This window comes from Mobula birostris, chromosome 13 (genome assembly GCF_030028105.1).
Source record: "Mobula birostris isolate sMobBir1 chromosome 13, sMobBir1.hap1, whole genome shotgun sequence".
NCBI lineage: Eukaryota > Metazoa > Chordata > Chondrichthyes > Myliobatiformes > Myliobatidae > Mobula > Mobula birostris.
The window spans coordinates 105,651-130,440 of NC_092382.1; the positions used below are offsets into that span (position 1 = coordinate 105,651).

The 24,790-nt window shown below is 46.0% G+C and overlaps 1 protein-coding gene and 1 pseudogene across 9 annotated transcripts in view; one reads left to right on the forward strand and one right to left on the reverse strand.

The window, feature by feature from the left end:
- Positions 1 to 763: 763 nt before the first annotated feature.
- On the forward strand, positions 764 to 934 carry LOC140208733 (U2 spliceosomal RNA; annotated as a pseudogene).
- The window catches only part of LOC140208168 (NACHT, LRR and PYD domains-containing protein 3-like), a 39,468-nt gene continuing 15,453 nt past the window's right edge, over positions 776 to 24,790 (reverse strand). For 7 of the 9 annotated variants that reach the window (XM_072276656.1, XM_072276653.1, XM_072276647.1 and 4 more), the window contains 7 exons: positions 20,439 to 20,607; positions 16,514 to 16,608; positions 11,444 to 11,797; positions 5,157 to 6,891; positions 4,358 to 4,444; positions 4,035 to 4,202; positions 776 to 3,864 (listed from right to left, as the gene is read on the reverse strand). In XM_072276656.1, coding sequence (XP_072132757.1) covers positions 3,777 to 3,864; positions 4,035 to 4,202; positions 4,358 to 4,444; positions 5,157 to 6,891; positions 11,444 to 11,797; positions 16,514 to 16,523 — 2,442 coding nt within the window. In that variant the 5' untranslated portion in view covers positions 16,524 to 16,608; positions 20,439 to 20,607 and the 3' untranslated portion in view covers positions 776 to 3,776. The remainder of the gene's footprint in view (positions 3,865 to 4,034; positions 4,203 to 4,357; positions 4,445 to 5,156; positions 6,892 to 11,443; positions 11,798 to 16,513; positions 16,609 to 20,438; positions 20,608 to 24,790) is intronic. The other 2 variants (XM_072276655.1, XM_072276654.1) reach the window with 1 other exon arrangement.

Genomic DNA, 24,790 nt, shown 5'->3' on the forward strand with positions numbered 1-24,790 from the left:
GTCTCCACACCCCGCTGCCCACGGGAGGACTGCAGCGAGGCGGAGTCCGTGACTCACCTCTTTGCACACTGTGGGTTTGCGGAGAAGGTGCGGAGGAGAATTGAAAGGACGGTGTCGAGATTCATGCCCAGCAGTTGCGTAACCGAGGAGTCCCTGATTTACGGGCTGTTCCCGGGGACGCACACGGAGACCAACATCCGGTGCTGCTGGCAGATCATCGACTCGGTGAAAGACGCTCTTTGGTCAGCCGGAAACTTAATGATCTACCAGCACATGGAGATGTCCGTGGGAGAATGCTGCCGACTGGCACACTCTCGGCTGCAGGAGTACGTGCTGAGGGACGCACTGAAACTCGGTGCAGCCACCGCAAGGGCCCGGTGGGGAAGGACCACGCTATAGGTTTCTCCACCCGTGGGAGTAAGAGGGGTCGGGTGGGGAGGAGTATACCCCTCTTCAGCGGCGTGGGTAGGTGAATGAACATGGTCCCACAGGAGTGGCTGGAAATGTGGAAAGGTATAGACCGTAAAGAAACTTCGGTAAAGGAATGACAGTCATTGCTTGGTTTTATTGGAAGTAGGTTTTATTGTTGACTAAGGTTTGAGAGTCAACGAATGATTTATTGTAAACATCTTTATTTTGAATAAGGACTGTGAGAGTCAACACATGATTTATTGTAAATAACCCTATTTATTGTATAAGGACTCAGAGTCAACGAATGCTTTTTTTGCAAATAATTTTATTTTGTAATATTTCTGAATAAAGTATATTTTTCGGGAAAAAATCTGTTCTTATTAGTTTAATATCTGATATGTCCCTTATCTGGGGACTATATATTAAATTGATTTTTAGAAGAGGGAGATGGAATAGGGGCTTGTTCCGTCCACTCCGCGCATCGACCCGGTATTGCAGTGCCTCTGGTAATGGTGCACCTCCCCTCGGGGAGATTAAACAACAAATAAAGAGTATAATTCAGTTATCCGTACTCATTAACCTTCTTAGCCTTTTTTTTCCTATTTCTTCGTCGTACTTTTACAGGTAGTATTAATGGTAAGACTCTTGACAGTGTGGAGGATCAGAGGGTGTTGGGGTCCTTGTCCATAGCACAGTCAAAGCAGCTGCGCAGGTTGACTCTGTGGTTAAGAAGACATTCGGTGTATTGGCCTTCATCAGTCATGGAATTGAATTTAGGAGCCGAGACGTAATGTTGCAGCTATATAGGACCATGGTCAGACCTCAGTTGGAGTACTGTGCTCAGTTCTAGTCACCTCACTACAGGAAGGATGTGGAAACCATAGAAAGGGTGCAGAGGAGATTTACAAGGATGTTGCCTGGTTTGGGGAGCACGCCTTACGAGGATAGGTTGAGTGAACTCGGCCTTTTTCCCTTGGAGCGACGGAGGATGAGAGATGATCTGACAGAGGTGTATAAGATGATGAGAGGCATTGATCGTGTGGATAGTCAGAGGCTTTTTCCCAGGGCTGAAATGTTTGCCACAAGAGGACACAGGATTAGGGTGCTGGGGAGTGGGTACAGAGGGGATGCCAGGGGTAAGTTTTTTACTCAGAGTGTGGTGGAGGCCGATACGATGGGGTATTTTAAGAGACTCCTGGACAGGTACATGGAGCTTAGAGAAATAGAGGCCTATGGAGCTTAGAGAAATAGAGGCCTATGGGCAAGCCTAGTAATTTCTAAGGTAGGGACATGTTTGGTACAACTCTCTGAGCCGAAGGGCCTGTATCGTGCTGTAGGTTTTCAAAGTTTCTATGTGTCGTTCCACTGTTGTGAAAGACTGGTTGCTGCAGGGGGGAGATTCTCCCTGTGTGTGACCTCGGGAGTTTGTGATGGAACTGTTGGGACGGAGCTTCGCGCTGTTTCTGACCCCCTTTCTTTTACAAAATAGCTTTATTACAAAATCAGTGCTACAATATATACAAACCAGTGACAACCACAATTACTACTCTACAAATAGACAAAGGACACTAAACTGAAATGTTTCTATCTCTGTCAATGATGGCATTATACACCGTGGAGCCCAACGTTCCCGGAGCGACCACGGATATAGGCAAACAAGGGGCTGCGGTCTCACACGTTACATGTACATGTGGTACACGGTCTCCTCTAGCCTGCAGAAGTGACATGCGGCTGGGAGATCCGTGTACAATCTAAAGCACGTATTACAGTCCACCGCTTTATGCAGCAGCCTCCACCCCAGATCCCCAAGGTGCAAGGGGACTCATAAAGGGACTTCCACTGGGGAACCCCCAGTGTCTGATGCTGGGAGTGTGTGATGGGACAATGTGGAGGGAACTTCACTTAGTGTCTGACCCTGTGAGTACATGATATGACATTGTGGAGGGAACCTCACTCTGTGGTCTGACACAGGAATTTTGGGATGGGTCAGCCTGGAGGGAGATTCTCGCAATGTCTAACACTGGAGAGATTTCTATCTGTGTCTGACCCCGGTGGTGTGCATTGCGATGATGCAGAGAGAGCTTTACTCAGTATCTGACCATGGGAGTGTGTGATGCAATGGTGTGGAGGGAAATTCACACACAGTCTGACACTGGGAGTTTCTGATGGGACGGTGTAGATGGAGCTTCACTCTGTTTTTGAACCCGGGCGTGTGAGATAGGTCGGTGCGGAGGGGGCTTCACTCAGTGTCTGATCCCGGGAGTGTGTGCTGGGACTGTGCGGAGGAAGCTTGACTCTGTGTCTGGCCCCGGGATTGTCTGCCGGGTCTGTGCAGAGGGAGCTTCAGCCCGTGTTGATTGCTTCTGTTCCCTTCTCTTGTTCGCGACCTCGGTGGACACGGGTCAGATATTATACAGTATATCAGCTTCCAATCTCTTTTGTCGTTTTTGTCTGCGAGAGCAAGAAAAGCGCGCAGGAAGGTGGGGATCAGGATAGTGCGAGTATCTGGCGTGAGAGGATGCGGTGGTCAGCCTGGATGGGGATGGGGAGTGAAGAGATCCTGGGGACCAGACACCACCAGTCTGACATCCCTCAGCCTGGAGCTGAGACGCAGCAGTACCAGCGTGAGAAGCTCAGACCCATTATGCAGTTCACCGGGTGCGGGGGGCAGCAGGAACCCCAGGTCACTGTTTCTCCTCTAGTGAGACTCAAGTCCGACACCAAGACAGGAAGTTACAGCAGTTTATTGATTTCATCATGACAAATGTAAATTAAACAATGTGTGAGGTGCTGACGTGCGGGAATAAATAAGCTGTTCCCGATTCACTCACAGTCACACACAATTAACTGACCGGCGATAACGGGTGACCGGTTGAATAATCAGTCCCGTTTCTCACCGTCACTCTGCATTGGGGAACCGATGATTATAAAATCACACTTCAGGGCCGTGTCCGAGATCGCTGCAGATCCAGGGTCACTGCCGAGGGATTTGTCAATTTAACATCATTATATCGGCCAGAATGCCGAATGCACCGTCCTCAGCAAAGGGAGAAAAAGGATTCTCTCCCGGGATAATCCCACCCGGGAAACGGGTGTCCCAGACGAGCCCCGGCCACCACGCTCATAGTGTCTGTGTAATTCTCAGGGGTCTTACGTGTGTGTGTGAGTGTGGGGGCGGGGGGTGTCTAAAGCGGACATCCGGTGGAAGCAGCGCTAGCGAACAGGAGGCGGAAACCCGTCACTACGGGACCCAGTTCCGTTAAAACCGTTGGGAATTAAACCTGGCGCGCGGCCATTAAAAGGCGGGAGTTAAAGGGGAGGGCGGGGAATCGGCCAAAATGTCCCCATCCCGCGGGCGGGGATGTTCACACGGTCACTCTCAGCCCGGGTCTGACTCCCCGCAGAGATCTCAGTTCCTTCTCCCCGGTCTCACTGAACCGATTCCCCACCAGCCTGAAACAGATGGAAGAGTAAAGATGAAATAAACAGATCACACAACAGTGTCAGTAACAGGGGACTGGGGTTAATGTTTCAACAACACTCACAGACAAATATCACCAGAAAACCCGCGGATCCGCTGATATTTTATCACATTGAGCATTAACATTAACACAAACACTCACCCGATCCGCTCCAGACTCGGGAGGGTGAGTATGAGGCGGCGGAGAGCGGGGACAGATCGGTCTGTCAGCGAGTTTAATCCCAGGCTCAGCACCGTCAGTGATGGGTTTGCACTGAGAGCGGAGACGAGATCCTCGGCACCAGAATCTGTGAGACCGACACCCCACAGCCTGGAGATGAGAGAGAGTGAGTGTGAAGGACACAGAGAGACAGGAGACGGTACAAGTCCCCAGTGTTTATCAGTAACACAATTACTGATCACATTAATGTTTAGGGTCAGACACCCAGCGACTGTAAACACAATCTCCCACAGTCTGGTACTTACCACAGTTTCTGTATTTTACACTCCGGGTTCCTCAGAGCCGCAGACACCAGTTTCACTCCTGAATCTCCCAGTTCATTCCGTCCGAGGCTAAACACAAACAAACAGATTGATGAACAAAAGGGAATTTCTCTCACTCGGATATTTCAGGAAACATTAAACCCTTCAGTAAGTCACTGATCGGAGTTCCCATCATTGTCAATGTCCCTCACTGCCCAGCTCCAGGGTATTCACCGAATGTCAGTAATTTAGTCTGTCGGTGTGACCCTGTAAACTCCACGTAATTCTGTATCATTCCCCGATGGTCAGAAAAGTGTTACTGATGTGAGAGGGCTGAGAGGGGCAGGGATGAAGGATGGGGGAATGTCCCACAGTGAGGAAGATTTGTAAATGGGGAAATGTCGATGGGAGATGGTGAAAGAAAAAGGAGGAAGAGGAAGAGGAAGAGAGATGCACCAGGAAGAATGGGGATGGGGAACAGTAACAGAGAAGGGCGATGAAGAGAGAAACCCAAGAAAAGAATGGGGATGGTAATTAGATTGCCCACAGGAGGAATGGGGATGGGGAAGAGATCCCCAAGAAAGGAAGGGGAATGAGGATGAGAGGGTACCACCGGAGGGTCCGAGGGGAAACGATGATCCTGCAAGACGAGATGATGCAGTCATAGTTTGTACAGGAGGGGTGGGTGATTCGTCACAATTCTTCAAAGTCTGATTCACTACAGTTTTACCCAAATTCCTGTACATTGAAACAACACAACTGGACAGTTTCACAGTTCAGAGTGAGAGATAAATCAAGTTACCTCAACTCCTGGCACTTGTGCAGCCCGGGTCCCAGCCGCTGGATTCCTTCACACTGGATATGGCATCTCTGCAGGTTGAGGTGTTTTATTGTATCACAGAGTCCGATGACATGAGACAGGACCGCGCAGTCGATTGGGGTCAGTGTCACTTTACAGAATGAAAGTATTTCCAGAGACCCCAGTGTGGCCTGAGCCAGTCCACAATTCTGAGGCTCAAACAGATAGTGCAATGTCTTCAGGAGGCTCCTTTTACCAGCCTCACTCGTGTTTCCACTCTGGCGTTTAACCTTCTCCTTCACCCAGTCAATCACCTGGCAGGTTGTTTGATGAGGAAATGGACCCAGAAACTCCTCCAGGCCCCGAGTTGTTATTGGAGAGGAGAGACCAGCAACAAAATGGAGAAATATCTCAAATCGCCCATCTGTTGTGTTGTGGGCTTCAGTGAGGAATTTCAGGATATCCCCGGGATGTGGATTCAGGAACTGAGCGAGTGCAGCTACAAACTCTTGGATGGTGAGGTGTGGGAATGTGTACACCACGGTCCGGGCAGAATCCTCCCTCTCCAAAAGCTCCATCAGGAACCCGGACAGGAACTGGGAAGCCTGCAAATTGTACTTGATCAAATCTCCATCTATAAATACAATCTTCCTCTCGGACAGTCCTCTGAAGGCCATCTGACCAACCCTGAGTAACACATCACGGGGGTTCTCAATCTCACGGCCGTGGTTTTTCAGGATGTTGTAAATATAGTAGGAATATAGTTCGGTGATGGTCTTGGGAACTCGCTGCGGGTCCCTGACTCTTTGTGTGAAGAAGGGGCCCAGTGCCAGAGCGAGGATCCAGCAGTAGGAGGGGTTGTAGCTCATGGTGTACAGGATCTCGTTCTCCTTCACGTGTTTGAAAACAGCTGCTGCCACCGTCTGATCTTCAAAATGTCTGATGAAATATTCCTTCCGTTCCTTCCCAACAAATCCCAGGATTTCAGCCCGGACACTGATCTCTGCCTTTTCCAATAAATGTAACGCAGTGGGACGGGTGGTCACCAGCACTGAGCACCCTGGGAGCAGCTTGCCCTGGATTAAACTGTACACAATGTCAGACACTTCACACCACGACTCCGGATCTGGGCACTGGTGCTTGGTTTCCGTATCTCTCTGACTATCAGCAAAATCGATTCTGTGTTTGAATTCATCTAAACCGTCGAATATAAACAGCAATCCCTCTGGGTTCTTCCAGACCTCTGTCAGGAAATTCCCAAAGTAAGGATACTCATCCAGAATCAGTTCACTCAGTTTTTTTCTGCAGTTAATGGAGTTTAAGTCTCGGAATTTGAAACTAAAGACAAACTGGAATTGTTGGTATATTTTCCCTGTGGCCCAGTCATGGACAATCTTTTGTACCATTGTTGTTTTCCCAATTCCCGCGACTCCGGCCACTGCAGCTGAACTCCCTGCTTTGGAATTACTCTGGGAAAAGCTGCTCTGGATCAGCTGATCCGTCCGGATTTTTTCCAGCTCTCCACAGAGTTGTTTTTCTCTCCACTCCTCGTGGTCTCTGCCTCTTGCCAGCAGCTCATGTTCCACCAGTGTCCGATCTCGATCAGTAGAAATGACCGTGAGCTCAGCGTATCGATCAACCAGCTGGAAAACCTTCACCTTCTCCCTCATCAGGATCGTGTTCACTCTTAGTGTTTCAGTTTGTGCCCGCAGAATCTCCTTGTGTTTCTGTTGAACATCTTCCATGGGAACAGACAGTGGACAAACTGTTAGATGCCTCAACTCAGAACTCAGTATTTAAGCACACAAGAGTTAGCTCAAAGCTATTGCATTAATTGGATTTATCAATGGATGTTAGTACAGTAAATTCGATTAACAGACCCCTAACTGGACAGAGAGGCCTGGTCGAGATAAACACCAGATCATCACATTTGCACAATAGTTGGGCTGTGAAGGTAAGTATTTCCCTGGTAGTTTACTGACCCTGACTGTCCCGTACTGGACAAACTCCCACTACTGTCACAGCTGTTATTGCTGTGGAAGAAACTTTTAATCCCCAGTGTTGATGTGGTGTATGGAGATGTAGAAAAGGATGGTAGGCATTCTGTCAAAGGAACAGTTCGGATAATCACAGCTCCCCCTCCCACTATCACTGATTCAAAACACAAAGTATATTTGTTGATCAGCACATGCACTGTGGCTGGGTGGTTAGGGGAGAAAATGTCAGTGTCTTGTTCAGGAGATTGAGACAGTCAGCATTTTGACACAAAACGCAGGCAGTAGTTCCCTCCCTCCATCATCACAGATGCTGCTCAGCTCACTGAGTTCCTCCAGAAAGTGATTTGAGTTGGCAGATCTGCAGTCTCGTGTCTCTTAAAGAGTTTGCGTTGTAAATACTCAACCGATTCAAGATTGACGATGGACAAGTGTAAAGGAGAAGGGAATAATTGTTATTCCGGATCTGCGGTAGCACAAAAAACTCAGACAAATTACGCAATGGATAACACAATAAATATAAATATATACGATACAGGAGTCACTCTGACTTCATGTGGTTCAGACTGAACATTTTTAAACCGTGCTGGTGGTGGGGTGGGGGTTGTTAGTTGTGGAGGGGTTGTTTAGTCATTGGAGGTGTTGATCAGTCTTCCTGCTTGAGGAAAGTAACTGATTTTGAGTCTGGTGATCCTGCTGTGGATGCTACGTCACTTCCTCCCTCATGGGAGAGGGGCAAACAGCCCACAGGCAGGATAGGTGGGATCCTTCCTGATGCTGCTGGCCCTTTTCTGGAGCCTTTCTGTATATATGTCCCTGATGGAAGGTAGTCTGGGGGTGCCGGTGATGCGTTGGGCAGTTTTGACTCCCCGTTGTAGAGCCTTCCAGTCGGCCACAGTTATGCAGCATATTGACCTGCCCTCTGCAGCACAGCTGTAGAAGGACGGGGTGTAGATGTGAGTACAGGTCAGACAATGTCTGTGGAAAGGGGAGAAAGGGGAGATGCTACTGGTCTGTGACTTTAAATACAAGTTTCAAAACCATGCTAATTACAGGTCGGGTGGTTAAGAAGGGAGCATTGATTGTGGAGATATTTACTTTAGAGAATGTGACAGGGTAGAAATGATGTTCTTCAATAATCAGGGAGTGTATCTGTTTGATATTCAGAAATGGTTGTGGGAAATTCACTGTCATGTCTGTTCCCTCGGCAAACAACATGAGGATTAGTGAAGAACAAGCTTGTAGCGATTTACCAAACCCATGGTGCAGGAAAACTGAGGGGTTTCATTGACCGGATGTGGACTGGAACATCATTAACAGGGGTGACAGAGAAGTGAGTAGTTTGTAAACTTCCTGATTTGTCTATCTCTGGTCCCAGATTTAAATTATTGTCTTTGGGATTTGTTCTTGTAAATGAAAGAGACTGAACCAGGATTCTGGCCGAGATTCCTTATATTTCTGTTAAGAGCTTCGAATACTCAGGTAAAAAATGGGCTGATGCAATGTTAATAAGTTTTGTGATATTTGTCTTTCTGACACTCTCTCCTCTGTTAAAGGTGGCGTTGAGTGATCCAACTCAGTCTGCGATGATGAAGCCTCACAATCTCTGAGCCCATGCATTGCCCCGGGCTCCATATTTACAGACATGATGGGCTTATGGATGCAGTGAGCTTTCCATCCAGATGGTCACAATTTAAGTAATTGCAATATTATTTATAGATATTTTCAGTCCTTTGCACTTTCCTTGCCGTGATCCCTCAACCCTCAGTTTCCCTGTCCTAATTCCCATCTCTCACCCTCCACAGTGTCCATCACACAACACCGGAAGACAGGAATTTCAGCTTCTGTGGACTGAGCTGAGGAATTTGTCCCCCAATCTCACCATCTCTAACTCTGTAGCAGTGTTTGCACGAGGGAGTGCAGATGTAAACACAGCGGTGTTCATATGCTGCTCTGCGGTTGAACAGACCGGTTGGGATGTTACCTGCTTTTCTAATTAAAGTGATGCTATTATTACTATTCTGTGACTGGAACTTCAGTGGACGCCCAACTGTTAGATCCTCGTGGCTCAGCAACTTAACAACCCTATGCAAATTACAACCGTTGGTGGAAACACAGTTCAAGTTTCAACTTTATGGAGTTTGGACGGAGTCTTCAAGAAGGTTTTCAGACGCAATGTGTGGGTTGTTCATTATCTGGTATTGGGGGACAAATACAAGTGTCAGATCTCTCTGTGGGAGAGCATTTTGGAGGTCATGATCACAACTCTTTCTCCTTTACCATAGCGTTGGAGAGGGATAGGATCAGACAATTTGGGAAAACTTTTAATTGGGGTAGGTAGAAATATGAAACTACTAGGCAGGATCTTGGATTAAAGATTTCAAATCATGAACTGGGAGCAGATGTTTTCAGGGAAATGCACGGCAGAATTGTGACACATGTTCAGGGAATATGCATGGTGTTCTGCATAAGTACGTTCCATTGAAGCAGGGAAAGAATGTTAGGTTAAAAGTACTATGATGCAGAAAGGACGTAGAAAATATAGTTAAGAAGAAGCTTACGAAAAGTTCAAGACACTAGTTACTGTCAGAGCTCTGGGAAATTACGAGGGTTCCCGGAAGGAACTCAAAGATGAAAATAGGAGAGCTAGAAGGGGCCATGAGAAGGCTTTGTCGAGCAGGACTAAGGAAACCCCCAAGGCATTCTACAAGTATGTGAAGAGCAATAGGATGAGCCGTGTGAGAATAGGACCAATGAGGTGCGATACTGGAAACATGTGCATGGAGCCGGAGGAGGAAGTGGCTTAGTTAATGAATACTTTGCTTCAGTATCCACTAGTGAAATGGAACTTGACTTTTTGAGAATGACTTACAGCGGACTGAAACGCTTGTGTGTATCGACATCAACAAAAAGAGGATGTGCTGGAGCTTTTGAAAGTTATAAAGTTAGATAAGTCGCCGGGAGCGGACGAGCTATACCACAGCCGACTGTTGCAAGTGAGGGTAGAGATTGCTGAGCCTCTCGCGATGGTCTTTGCATCATCAACAGGAACAGGAGAATTGGAAGGTTGCAAATCTTGTTCCCTTGTTCAAGAAAGGGAGTAGAGATAACCCAGAAAATTGTAGACCAGTGAGTCTTCCTTCAGTGCTGGGCAAGTTGATTGAGAAGATCCTGAGAGGTAGAATTGTTGGGCATTGGGAGAGACATAATTGGATTAGGGATCATCAGCAGGGCATTGTCAAGTGAAAGTCATGCCTTACGAACCTAATTGAGGATGTAACAAAACACATTGATGAAGGTAGAGCATTGGATGTAGTGTATACGGGTTTCACTGAGGCATTTAATAAGGTTCCCTATGCAAGGCTCATTCACAAAGTAATGAGGAATTGGGATCTATATTGGCTTGTCCAATGAATGCAAATGCAAATGGTGGTTGTAGATGGTTCGTGTGCTGTATGGAAGATGATGACCAGTGGTGTTCCACAAGGATCCTTTCTGGGAACCCTCCTCTTTGTGATTGATATAAATAACCTGGATGTGGAAGTATAAGGGTCGGTTAGTAAGTTTGCTGATGACACAAAAGTTAGAGATGCTGCCGATAGTCTGGAATGTTGTCGGAGGTTCCAGCGGGATCTCAGTTGTATGCAGAACTGGGATGAGAACTGGCAGATGAAGTTCAACCCACATAAATGTGAAATGGTTCACTTCAGAAATTCGAAGATATAATCTAATATTAATGGTCGGACACTTGGCGGTGTGGAGGTTCAGAGAACATTTGGAGCCTGTGTCTGTAGGACACTCCAAGCTGCTACACAGGTTAAAAGTGTTGTTACGAAGACTTTCGTGTGACGGCCTTCATCAGCTGTGGGATTGAGATCAAGAGCCGCGAGACAATGTTAAAGCTATATTAGACGTTAATTAGACCCCACATGGAGTACTGTGTTAAGTTCTGGTCCCCTCACTACAGGAAGGATGTGAATATTGTAGAGAGAGTGCAGAGCAGATTTACAAGCTGTTACCTGAATTGGAGAACGTGTCTTATAAGAATTGGTTGACTGAGCTTGGCCATTTCTGCTTGGAGCCACCGAGGATGAGAGGTGACCTGATAGAGGTGTATATGATGTTGAGAGGCATTGATAATGTGGAGAGCCAGAGGCTTTTACTCAGGGCTGAGATGACAAATAGTTGTGGCCACATGTACCACACCCACACATTTCCCCTCTCCTCCAAACACACCTCACATTTTCCCTCCTCCTTCCCGCATTTTGCGAACACATATCCTCATATTTCACTCACCCGTTCCTTGCTGTGGACTTGACAATTCCGTGTTTAATGAGCTTCCGAGCTGACAGACAGTCGCCTCACTTGTACCAGTTCCAGGGTCCTGATCAGTGTCTCTGACGTCACTGTCTCTGGGTTGACAGACAGTCGCCTCACTTATGCTGGTTCCAGGGTCCTGATCAGTGTCTCTGACGTCACTGTGTCTGGGCGGACTTTGCTCTCCCTCCTCTGCGGCCGGACCGCATTCCACTGGGACATTGCTCTCAATCTGACCCTGCTTTGGTGCATGGTTTCCCGTGTCCCGATCATCTTCCCTCGATGAGCGGCCTGGTAAAAATCTCCCGAATACTTTCCATAACCAAAACCCACCTAAAATAAATGATGAATTGCAGTTTATACTAGAGTGATATAGAACCGAGCAGACCAAGAATTCACAATGGGTGACGACAATAAGATGATGAGACATAGGAACAGAATTAGGACATCGATTCTGCTCCACAATTCAATCATGGCTGGTCTTTTTCCCCCTCCTCAACCCCATTTCCCGGCTTTCTTCCCCTAACCTTTGATGCCGTGTCCAATCAAGAACCGATCAATCACTGCCTTAAGTACACCCGATGACCTGGCCTCCACAGCTGCATGTGGCAATAAGTTCTACAAATTCACCACCCTCCAGCAAAATAAATTTCTCCGCGTCTCTGTTTCAAAAAGATGCCCCTCTATCCTGAGGCAGTGTCCTCTTATTCCAGACTTTCCCACCATGGGAAGCATCTCTCTCACAGTCCTCTCTCACTTGGACAACAAAGGCACTTATGTCAGAATGCTGTAGATTGATTTCAGTTCAGCGTTCAATACCATCATCCCGCAGAGACTAGTGGAGAAACTGTCGCTGCTTGGCCTTAACACTGCCATGTGTCGCTGGATTCTGGATTTCTTGACAGAGAGACCACAGTCAGTCCGTGTTGGCAGGAACATCTCTGACTCCATCACGCTGAGCACTGGATCCCCACAAGGCTGTGTGCTTAGCCCATTGCTGTTTACGCTGCTAACACATGACTGTACAGCCAGATTCAAGGAGAACCTGATCATTAAATTTGCTGATGATACCACAGTGGTGGGTCTCATCAGCAAAAATGATGAAACAACGTACAGGGAGGAGGTCAAACGCCTAGAGCTGGTGCAGTGATAACAACTTGATGCTTAATGTCACCAAAACCAAGGAGATGATCGTCGATTTCAGACGGTCTCAGCCTGAGCACACACCCTTCAGCATCAGCGGCTCCACTGCGGAGAGAGTGGAAAACGTCGAGTTCCTTGGGGTGCAGATCTCGGACAGTCTCACCTGGGCCAGGAACACCACTGGGATTGTGAAACGGGCCCAGCAGAGATTGCACTTTCTGAGGAAGCTTAAACAAGCATCACTCCCCACTAACATCTTAACTACATTCTACAGAGGCGTGGTTGAGAGTGTGCTGACCTTTAGCATCACAACCTGGTACTCCAGCTGCAGTGCTGTCGACAAAAAAGCCTTACAGAGGATGGTTAGGGGAGCAGAGAAGGTTATTGGGGTCTCCCTACCTTCTGTCCAAGACCTCTTTCAGAGTCGATGCCTCCAGAAGACACGGTACATCATTGAAGACCCCTCACACCCTCTCCATGAACTTTTGTTCTTCTGCCATCAGGCAAACGTTACAGGAGCATCAAAACTAAAAGCACAAGGCTTCTAAACAGCGTCCTCCCACAGGCAGTCAGACTGCTAAATAGCTGCTCCACCTGACTCTGCTTTGGACACTTTTAACTTGCACTGGACACTTATAACTTGATTTTAACTGACATGTGGCTGTTGTGTTTGACTATTTATTGCTATGTTTATTATTTAGTGTTGTGTTTGTTATGTTATGATTGCTCTGCTCCTGGGAAACGCTGTCTCATTCTGCCCTGCAGAGCTGATGCACGGTTAGAATGACAATAAAGTTGTTTGAATCTTTGAATTTTGAATCCTTTCCACGTCTATTCTCTCTAGGCCTTTCAAAATTCAAAAGGGTTGAATGAGAACCCCCCACGGCCCGCCCTCGTCTTTCTAAATTCGACCGAGTACAGACCCAGAGCCATCAAACAATGGAGCCAAGACTCTGGCTGGCCAGATTTGGAGTGGGACTGTACAGGTGAATGTGAACCACACTGCCTGCCAGGTGTCCATCCCGATAAGCCGGTGACAAGACACATCCACTCCCAGAAAATGAACAGGATAGACACAGTGATACTGGTCACTGGCTGCGCAGTAACTGAACACACTGATGTCCAGGGGATCTTAATGGAACAGCGTCAGGTGATACCGGGAAATATCACTAGGATTCTTTTCCACAAGCAAAACTCTCCCGGGTTCACAAACTGTCCAGTCACCTGTGTCACACACAGATCAGCCTCCTGATTACACACTGCTCAATCCCCTGGATCACATATTATCTGTCCGCTGTGTCAAACTGTCCGGTCCCCTGGGTCACAAATTGACCATTACCTCTAATCTCACACTGTCTGGTCCCCTGCGTCACAGACTGAACATTGCCTTGAGTCACACATTGTCCTGTCCCCAGGGTAACACACAGATCAGTCACCGGATTACAAACAGTGGAATTCCCTGGGCAACATCCTCTCCGTACGCTTTGACATACAGTGTGCTGTACCCTAGATCACAGACTGACCATTGCCTTGACACACGCACAGTCCAGTCCCGTGAGGAATCTTTCCATCACAATGATATCCATCCTGTGCCCTACCTACGTGTATGAACATCTCCAGGTAATCGTGCATCTGTACCCTTGGTCACCCCCCTGTTCTGCAATACTTTTCAGGTCCCTACAATTTACCATGCAACTCCTGTCCTGTTTAACTTTACAAGGTGATCCCATTCCTTGGAGCACTTTCCACGTTCGCCTCGTCTCCATGTAAATATACATAACCCCATTTTCCAACAATTTTGATTCCATCTGCAAACTAATGAACGACAATTATTTTATCTACCAAACCTTTAATATAAAGAGTAAACAGTGGCCATAGCACGCATTCACACCTCTGGGCACAAGCCTTCAAACTGAATAGCACTCTAATATTAACCCACTGATTCCTTCCACCTCGCCGGTTCCATATTCAATTGTCTGGCTTGCACGCAAGGACATGAATCTCAGTGTTATATATGGTGACATACATGCACTTTGATGATAAATTCAGTGAACTTTAAACTTTTAATACTCTAAATATTACAGGTAGACAATGTGTGGAGTCACAGTTAGCCTATAGTCATTAGCACAGAATACAGACGCAGAGAGATCTTCTGACAGGTTTATAAACCGTTGGTTGGGCCAGTTGGAATAACGTGTGCGGTCCTGGTAACAATACTACAGGAAGGATGTATTAGTACTGGAGAGATTGCAGATTGAAAATTTCAATTACAAAAGATTGAATCGGCTGAGAACGTTTTCTGATTCAGAGAGAATCATTTTCCTCCATAGATGCTGCCTGACCTACTGAGTTCCTCCATCATTTTGCGTGTTACTCGCTCTAGTTCCCCTCTTGAAACTCCACGGCGTTCACTTTAATCCTACTCACCAATGCCATTACATTGTCCCGATAGCCTTCCTTGATTCTATGTTTCTCTTCTGCTCTTTTGTATTTCCAGTGCCAGATCAGTATTGAAGCTCCTTGAATGTCCACAACACAGACATTCATTGAGGTATTAAAACACTGAAGCAGACAATTTACAATTATCTGTCTCCTGATCCTCAGCTATTCCCAACGCTGGCAATGTTCTCAGCTCGGCTACAGAAAGCAGATTTCAGAAACACACCTGAACCTCATCACCTTCGCACAGCAGTCAAGAAAACAAGGCGGATGTTGATAGCTATCCTTCCAAAACCTGAAATGCCGCGTTATCACACAATCTCTAAAATCCCGGAAATGCTCCAATCATCTGTCTCCGAATTTTATAAATGAAAGTTGCAGGTGTCTTTGCCCTGTGTGCAACAAACCCTGAACCTGGATCTTTGTGTAACAGACAACACCGCTGTCACATTCCAGGCTGTCTTTCGCTCACAACAACCTGATTCAGGGTCTCCGGCTCCTTTCACTCAGGTGAATCTTTACCTGGTGAGCGGAGTCAGTCGACCATTACTGGTGTCAGGTCCCTGCGCTGGAACTGTTGGACTGATCGATTACACAAAGCTGCTTTGCCAGTTCGATCAATGACACTAAGGAGCTGGTGGTAGATCTGAGGAGAGCTAAGGCACCGGTGACCCCTGTTTCCATCCAGCGGGTAGGTGTGGACATGGTGGAGGATTACAAATACCTGGGGATTGAATTGACAATAAACTGGACTGGTCAAAGAACACTGAGGCTGTCTACAAGAAGGGACAGAGCCGTCTCTATTTCTTGAGGAGACTGAGGTCCTTTAACATCTTCCGGACGATGCTGAGGATGTTCTACGAGTCTGTGGTGGCCAGTGCTACCATGTTTGCTGTTGTGTGCTGGGGCAGCAGGCTGAGGGTAGCAGACACCAACAGAATCAACAAAATCATTCGTAAGGTCAGTGATGTTGTGGGGATGGAACTGGACTCTCTCACGGTGGCGTCTGAAAAGAGGATGCTGTCTAAGTTGCATGCCATCTTGGTTAATGTCTCCCATCCACTACATAATGTACTGGGTGGGCACAGGAGTACATTCAGCCAGAGACTCATTCCACTGAGATGCAGCACAGAGCGTCATAGGAAGTCATTCCTGCCTGTGGCCATCAAACTTTACAACTCCTCCCTTAGAGGGTCAGACACCCTGAGCCAGTAGGCTGGTCCTGGACTTATTTCATAATTTACATATTACTATTTAACTATTTATGGTTCTATTACTATTTATTATTTATGGTACAACTGTAACGAAAAACAATTTCCCCCGAAATCTATAAAGTACGACTGTGACTATATCTATGACTTGATGAAACTTTTCTCTGTTCTGTTAGCGCCTGTGTAAGTTTCTTCATCTGAACTATTGTGCACCAACAGGACAGAAGTTTAATTATAAAGATCCCAGTGAACGTACCTGTAGCCATTCTGATTCTGACTGACGATTGTGATTGTCGTCGTCTGTTTACACTCTGGTCGCGATGCAGGACAGCTCCACCTGCTGGTGATGCACTGAATTACACAACAAGCAGACAGTGAGTCAGAGAGAGTAGGATTACTTTGGAAATGTGACAGTATCGCCATTCTCTGTATCAGAGCATCAGTTCGCTTACGGACCAAACATTCCCTGTTAGCATTAACTACCACACCACGTCTGTATGTCTGTCCACTGTTATTTGGCGAATCCTACTGACAAAGTTACAAAGCAATAAAGCACAGACACAGACCCTTTAGCCCAATGAGACAATGCTGACCACAGTGCCCACAGAGTTGGTCCCAATTTCCTGTGTTGGGCCCATTTCCCTCCTGGCCTCTTCATTGCATCTTCACATCCCAACTGCTACTAGAATTATATAATTGCGCCTGCCTCATCCACTTCCTCTGGCAGGTCCCATCCACATCATCACCAGCCTCTGCATGGAACCGTTGCTGCTCGTGTTGGTTTTACTATCTGTTTACCACTCCTCTGCCCTTTTAGATCCTCTATAAGCTACGATATGCTTCACCGTACGTACCATCTACTAATTTTGTGCCATCCGCGAACTTACTGGTCCAAGTCTTGTGCACCTACATTCAAATCATTGCTATCAAATTACGAATATTAAATGTCCCATCTTGCAGCCTTGCGGTGCACCACTAGTTACCTGCTTCCATTCTGAGGAGAAACCTTCAATCACCACTCTTTGCTTGCTACCTTCAAGTCAATTTTTAAATCCATCTAACTTTCTCTCTCTGTACCGCATGGGACCTTATCTTCCAGACCAAGCTGTCATGAGGCATCTTGCCAAAGTCTTCACTGGAGTTCAATGTACAACATCCACTCCCCCACCCTCATTGACAATCATCTTCAGAAACACAACTTTTATTATTATTATTGTATTATTGAACACAACTTTCCATATGGTGACTCCTGATCAGTCTCTGTTGAACCAAGTGTTGGTAGATATTCTGTGTGTGACTGGTCCATATTGTGGAAAATTATATCCGGCACCTCCCCTTCCATTTTCTCCACTCACCATCAAAAAGGCAAAATGGCAACCCATAATAAGATTATGCTTCTCCAAATGCTGTCCCCAAGTATCTGTTCCAAGGGTTAGCCCACTCCTGATGTAGAATCCACGGGATTAAACCCATTTAGTTTATTAAATTACGGAACAACATTTGACAGCCTCTGTGGCCAGAGAGAATACAATGATCATTGTCAATGCCCCGTAACCACCCACCTCACTTCCTCTAGTAACGTGGTGTTTATTGGTAGATTCAACAGCAACTCTTTCTTAACATTGTCATGCGTCCACGCGATCGTCACAATCACTGTCCATCTCATTGGTAACTCTGAAGCAAAGAATTCAATAAGCACCTCACCTAATAGCACATCCTCTAGGCACGTTTCTATCTTTGCTCCTGATTATACCTAGTCTTACCCCTATTCTATTCACCCTCCTCTTCTTCACCCACATGTAGAACGCCTTGGGATTTCCTTCATCCTACTTCCCAAGGACTTCTCAAGTTCCCTTCGACCTCTAAGTCACTTCTTAAGCTCCTTCCAGGCTACCTTATAATTTCCTAGAGCCTTGCTTGAATGTTGTTTCCTAAACCTAAATAAGGTTTCCTTTTTCCTCTTGCTTAAATGTTCTCATCTCTTGTGAACCACGGTTAGTTATATATAAACATTCTTCCACTGTGTGTGAAACAAATCTACCCCAAACCGCATACAGGTGTTCCGAAACAACCTTCACAGTTCTATTGTGCAGTTCCCTTTGAAAATGTTTTCCCAATTTACACCCCAAGTTGCTCCGAGTACCATTGTAACAATCCATCCTCCAATCAAATACTGCCTTGTATCGTCTGCTACTATCCTTGTCCATGACCATGATAAAAGTTGGGGTGTTGTGGTCACTGTCTCAAAAGGGCCACCCATTGTGACATCTGTCACCTGACCAGCATCATTGCCTCATACTAGATACAGTATGGCAACTCCTCCAGTTAGCCCATCCACATACTGTGTCAATAATCCTTCCTGGACACACAACACATTCTGCCTCATTGACACATTTTGGAGCAAGGAGGTGGGATCAACATCAGGAAAGTTGAGGTCAACAGTGATAACAACCTTGTTGCTTTTGCACCTTTCCCAATGCTGCCAAGTTATCTGTTCTCATTATCCCTGTGGCTTTGGGGGAGGCCTATAGAATACTCCCAGAATGATAGCCCCCTTCCCGTTTCTGACTTTCACCTACATTGATGTCCTTTGTTTATGTAGCTGTGATACCACCCGAATTAGTAAAGACAATTCTCCCCCTTTCACCCCCCCCCCATATGTATTATGATACACCTGGAGCATTAAACACCAATCCTGCCCTTGTAACAGTCAGGTCTGTGTAATGGTGATAACATGTACCACCCATGTACTGAACCACGTTCTAAGTTACTCTTATTCTTTATACTTATTGCATTGAATTAAACACATTTCCAACTGACCACATGACGCCCTGTCCACAGCCGATCCTTCCACAGTCTTTCTGAACATTGCATCTACCTTTATATCAAATATTCTATCATCTGACCAAACACTCCGGTTCCCATCCCGCAACGACTGAGTTTAAACCGACCCCGCAGCTCCAGCAGTCCTGGCTGCAGGAACATTTGTTCATCTCAAGTACAGATATAACCCGTGCCGTTGGCACAGGGTCAAATGGGAACATTGTAAAACCTAATTCTGCTTCATCACAGATTCGTAGGTTCTGACAATTTATTAGTAGAAAGGTACATGATGACGACAGGGTATATAAATGTAAATTATTGGTTGGCGTTTGCTCGTTAGGACTGAACGCAATGTGGTGTTGGAATATTTGGCTCCAAATCTGAGACAGGACATTCTTGCTATTGAGGGAGTGCAGCGTAGGTTCACAAGGTTAATTCCCGGGACGGCGGGACGTTCATATGTTGAAAAAATGGAGCGACTGGGCTTGTATACACTGGAACTTAGAAGGATGAGTTGGGTTCCGACAGAAACATATAAGATTATTAAGAGATTGGACACGCTGGAGGCAGGAAGCATGTTCCCGCTGATGGGTGAGTCCAGAACCAGAGGCCACAGATTAAGAATAGGGAGTAGGCCATTTAGACAGGAGTTGAGGAAAAACTTTTTCACCCAGAGAATGGTGGATATGTAGAATGCTCTGCCCCAGAAGGCTGTGGAGGCCAAGTCTCTGGATGTTTTCAAGAAAGAGATGGATAGATCTCTTAAAGATAACGTAATCAAAGGTTATGGGGATAAGGCAGGAACTGGATACTGATTGTGGATGATCAGCCATGATCACAGTGAATGGCAGTGCTGGCTCAAAGGGCCGAATGGCCTACTCATGCACATATTCTCAATTGTCTATAAGAGGGTTTGCTCTTAGCGGAGGCTTGCACGACAATATACTCGAGGGCAAGTATATCATTGCAGCTTGAAATAGCCAGAGGAATCAATAACATGCCTATGTAATTCATGGTAATTCCACATCTCTGCAGTCACTAAAGCAGTAAACAACTGCCGCGTCTTCTAAAGGGAGGAAATTCTCAACTCATTTTGAGATCATTGTGACCTAACACAGCCAAGCAAAGGAAACATCAGAAGTGATGCTTGAAATGAGCAAACATGATGAAGTAATGTGTGCGGCTTCACACAGCTGATGCTGACAGCACATTAGTAGATCTGGAGTGATTGCAACTGGGTCTGATAGAGGCATAACCGGTATTTCTAGCTTATTTAGTCTAACTCCAGCTATTTCCTACCTTCCTTGGTATAGAAATGTAATGTATCAAGGACTATCGCTTGAGTAAATGAGACTCACCAAACTTTCTCCTGACTGAATCAATGGAAACTCTGAGTCATAAGGGTTCTCTCCAGTTGATGCTCCCAGTCCTCGGGCTGGTTCACTTGTTGCTGTTCCCTTGTCTTCGGTCGTGGCTCTCTTCCAGTTATGGGCTTTTCTTCCAATAAATCTCTCACCACAGGTCTAACTTTAACATAAAAGATAATGAAGCACGTTAACAATACAAAGGAGAACAAAAAAAAACTCATTGAAATTTAAATCTTGTACGCATATGTAATGATCCAAGTGAAGAAATGTGTAACTGTCCCTCACACTTTACCAAGCCTGACATGGGATACAAAAGAACACACACAAAATGCTGGAGGAACTCAGCAGGCCAGGCAGCATCTGTATGTCGACTCTACTCTCTTCCATAGATGCTGCCTGGCCTGCTGAGTTCCTCTAGCATTTTGTGTGTGTTGCTTGGATTCCAAAATCTGCAGATTTTCTCTTTTTTATGATAGGATGCAAAGAAGTCATCGTTCAGTCATGTTATAAGGTAGAAGTCATAATACACAGGATTAGAGTTAGGTGATTCGGTCATAATCAATCATGGAGGATTTTTTTCCCCCAACACCGTATTCTTGCTTCCCTGCAATAACACTCAGCCTATTTAGCAAACCAGAACATAAATATACCCAGCGGTAGCCTCCACCACCCTCTGTGGCATCAAATTCCACAGATCAACTAACATTTGACTAAAGTAATTGCTCTCGTTTCAGTTTTAAAGTGATGCTTCTTTATTCTGAGGCTGCACTCTCAGATCCCAGACTCTGTCTAATCGAGACATCGTCTCCATTCACACTGCATCCAGGCCTGTTGTTATTCGGTTGGTCTAAATAATTACCCCTCCCACCCTCTCCCCCAACCACCATCCCTCTGAACTCCACAGAACACAGGCCCAGGTCCATCAAATGCTTCACATGCGTAAAGCTTATCATTGCTCAGATTATTTTGTGAACCTTGTGTTCAACAATTGTACCGAACACATGTCCGGGATTAAAAGGTCAACTGGCAGCAGGATAATTTACAGTGAAAAGCTGTGATTACTTTACTGTTCTACTATCAGAAAATGAGCACTTGTGCACTGCTCCATTCAGAGGAGATATAAAGTGTTCCGGGGTGAATGTTGTAAAGAGAAACTGGAATCACTAGAAACGCTCAGCAAGTAAGGAACTGCCATGGGGAAAGGAACAAAGTTAACCATTCGGTTTCCTAACCTTTCGTCAGAATGGATTCAAATATTATCCAGATTTTACGGGAAATCTTGGGTTGTTTTTCTTGGAGCGGCGGAGACTAAGGGGGAGATCTGTTAGAGGTTTATAAGAATATGAAAGACATTGACAGAGTAGTCAGGGAGTGGTTAGACATGTCTAATACCAGAGAACATGCAATGAAGGTGTGAGGGAGTAGATGCAAAGGAAAGGTGAGGATAAGTTGTTTTACCCAGGGAGTGGTGAATGCCTGGAATGAGCTGCCTGTTATGGTGGTGGAAGTCAATACATCGGACTCTTTTTAGACACGTTTTGATAGGAAAATGGGTGTGAAGAAGATTGAGATGATAAGGACGTTGTGTAGGTAGGAGACATTAGTTTTCGGTGGGGGGAGGATTTGATTTACTTTTCATCTGGCTTGGCACAACATTGCAGTCGAAGGACCTGTTCCTGTGATGTACTGTTCCATGTTCTGTTCTATCACCAGCATCTTGGGTTTCTGTTTGACTCCCACTGGTTGATAGACAGGTGAGAGTGAGGAGGAATTTCCAAACATGGATTGAACACTGAGCCCCCGGGTCCATTTCTACTGGTGCAAACACAAAACAGCACATTTAATCACAGCCTCACCCTGTGAGGGATAGAATGGGAATTCATTCTTGGCTTTGCTTTCAAAGGAACAAGAGAACCAAACATCTGAACACAAAACAGAAATACTAACTGATCACCTCATAAACCCGGGCAACTTGATCCACAGATTCATTTTATCTGTTTAAAAGAATCAGTGGTATCCCAGGATCCAAGCTCACAGTGTCACAGCCCACAATAAGAGTCTTGCACATCTTCCCACATTTCACATTGGGTATTGTAAACAGAGATTCCATCTGATAGTTTTCAACCAAATTTCCCAGTTCCACACAACTCTACTTCCCAAGAGACTTAACTCCCTGCAAGGCAATGTACCAAAAAGCTGCAAATGAAATGAACACTCAACAGATAAAGATCATGTGTGGAAAGATGATTTTGCGGGTTCAACACCCTGTGTCGAAACGGCTTTGAACATTTTATGATTTCACGTCTCCAGCATATTGAGTGTTTCTTTAATTTCCAGCTGCTCACAGACGGAAACAGGGAGTGGCAATTTCCAAACACGGTGAGAAAACTGAACCCAAGTTAGGTAACCAATGATGCAAACACTGATCAGCTCATTCCAGGTACTCACTTCCACTGTGTATTGAGATTACCTTTCAGGTCACTTTGATTTTTCTGCTCTATTGTATTTGTGCGCTTCAGTTCGGACTCACTACCCCTGAGACACGAACTCTGGTGTATGTGGCTGGGCGTCAAGGGTTTTCAGACGACGTAAGGCTTGACTGTACCAATGACATCCCCCTCCTGGGCGCTCCAAACAATGCTTCGAAGCATGCAACACAAGCCAGCCAGGAAAGCTACTCCTCTCAGAGCTGAGCATCCAATGTATGTAACAGCAAAGGCAATAAGAACTCTGGCCAGAAAGCATCCAGGCTGAGCTTGCAGAGAGAGTGTACATAGGCGCATTGATGTCTTCACAGCCATCGTCAACACTTCACTCAACCAGGCTGCTGTTCCCATGTGCTTTAAATCAACCACCATCATCCCTGTACCAAAGAACTCTACATATTCGGAACAAAGCGACATCTGCCCAGTGGAGCTGTCGCCCATCAGCATTAAGTGCTTTGAACGGCTGATTACGGTACACATCAAAAACTCCAACCCTTGCTCACTGGGCACTCACCAATATGCTTACCGACTGAATCTCTAAATGGCAGATGACATTGCATCTGTCATTCTCCTTGGCCTGGCACGCCTAAAAAATGACAATTAGTTCAAAATGCTGTTTCTGGATTTCATTTCGACATTCAACACTAACGTCCCTCAAACCTTGGTAAGGAATTCCACGGCTCTGTCTAAACACACCACTGTACAACTGGGTGGTGGACTTCCTAACCAATAGACGACAGACAGTCCGGGTGCACAACTTGTCCTCCCTTCCCATCATCGTCAACCTGTGTGACCCTCAGCCTTGTCCTGCGTCCATTGCTGTACACTCTGCTCACACATGATTTCAAATCCAAACACCCGAGCAAGGCCTATCTGCCATCAAGCAATATATGCAGAAAGATGCTAGCAAAGTGCCATAATGTTATTAAGGGTCCCACACACCCTGGTCAGGGACTGTTTGTCCCCACTCACATCAGCCCATCGAGGAAGAGGCTGCATAACCTCCACGCCAGGACAATCAGCCTCAAAACAGTTATTTTCCTTAAGCAGTAAACCTGATCAACAGCTCCACACTCAGCAACCCAACCCCCCGCACCCTCACCCCTAATATAACATTCCCTGTCAGTCAACATATGTCCAGGTCCTCCTGTGCCTAACGTCGCTTTATGGATAGAAAATCAATGTCAGTCTCCAATCGTCCAGACACTCCTGTGCCTGAAGTAACTTTATGGACATACAATCAATGTCAGTCTCATATGTCCAGACACTCTTGTGCCTAACGTCACTTTAGCGACATACGATCAATGTTATTAAGCTATCTTGACTTCACAATGTAACTCGTTGTGACCTTGCACCGTATGTCTACCTGCAATGGATTTTCTCTGTAACCACAATGCCTTGTTGCAATCTGTTAATGATTTGCCATACTCTACTGTTGTAATGTGTTGATCTGAGAGGATGGTTTGCAAGACAAGATTTTCACTGAACCTCGGTACATGACAATTATAAACGATTCCCCACTTTAATTGTGTAGAAATATTGGACAGACTGAGCTTCTCATCTGGAACTTCTGGAGGGAGATTTCACTGAAGTGTCCAAATGTTTGAGAAGCCCGGAAAAACGGAAAAGACTTCCTCCTTGCAATAATAGGGTTATAAACCTCGAAACATTTGCTGCACTTCGGCAATTTGTAACAGTGGAATGGAGTCAATGAATAAAAAATGCCCTCCCACAATGAGAGGACGTGACGGATCTGGATCTCACTCCCTTGTCTGAACGGAAGAAATATTAAACTGCACAACCACGAGAATCAAACCCGCAGACGTAAGCAACCACACACGTGACGTCAGACCCCGG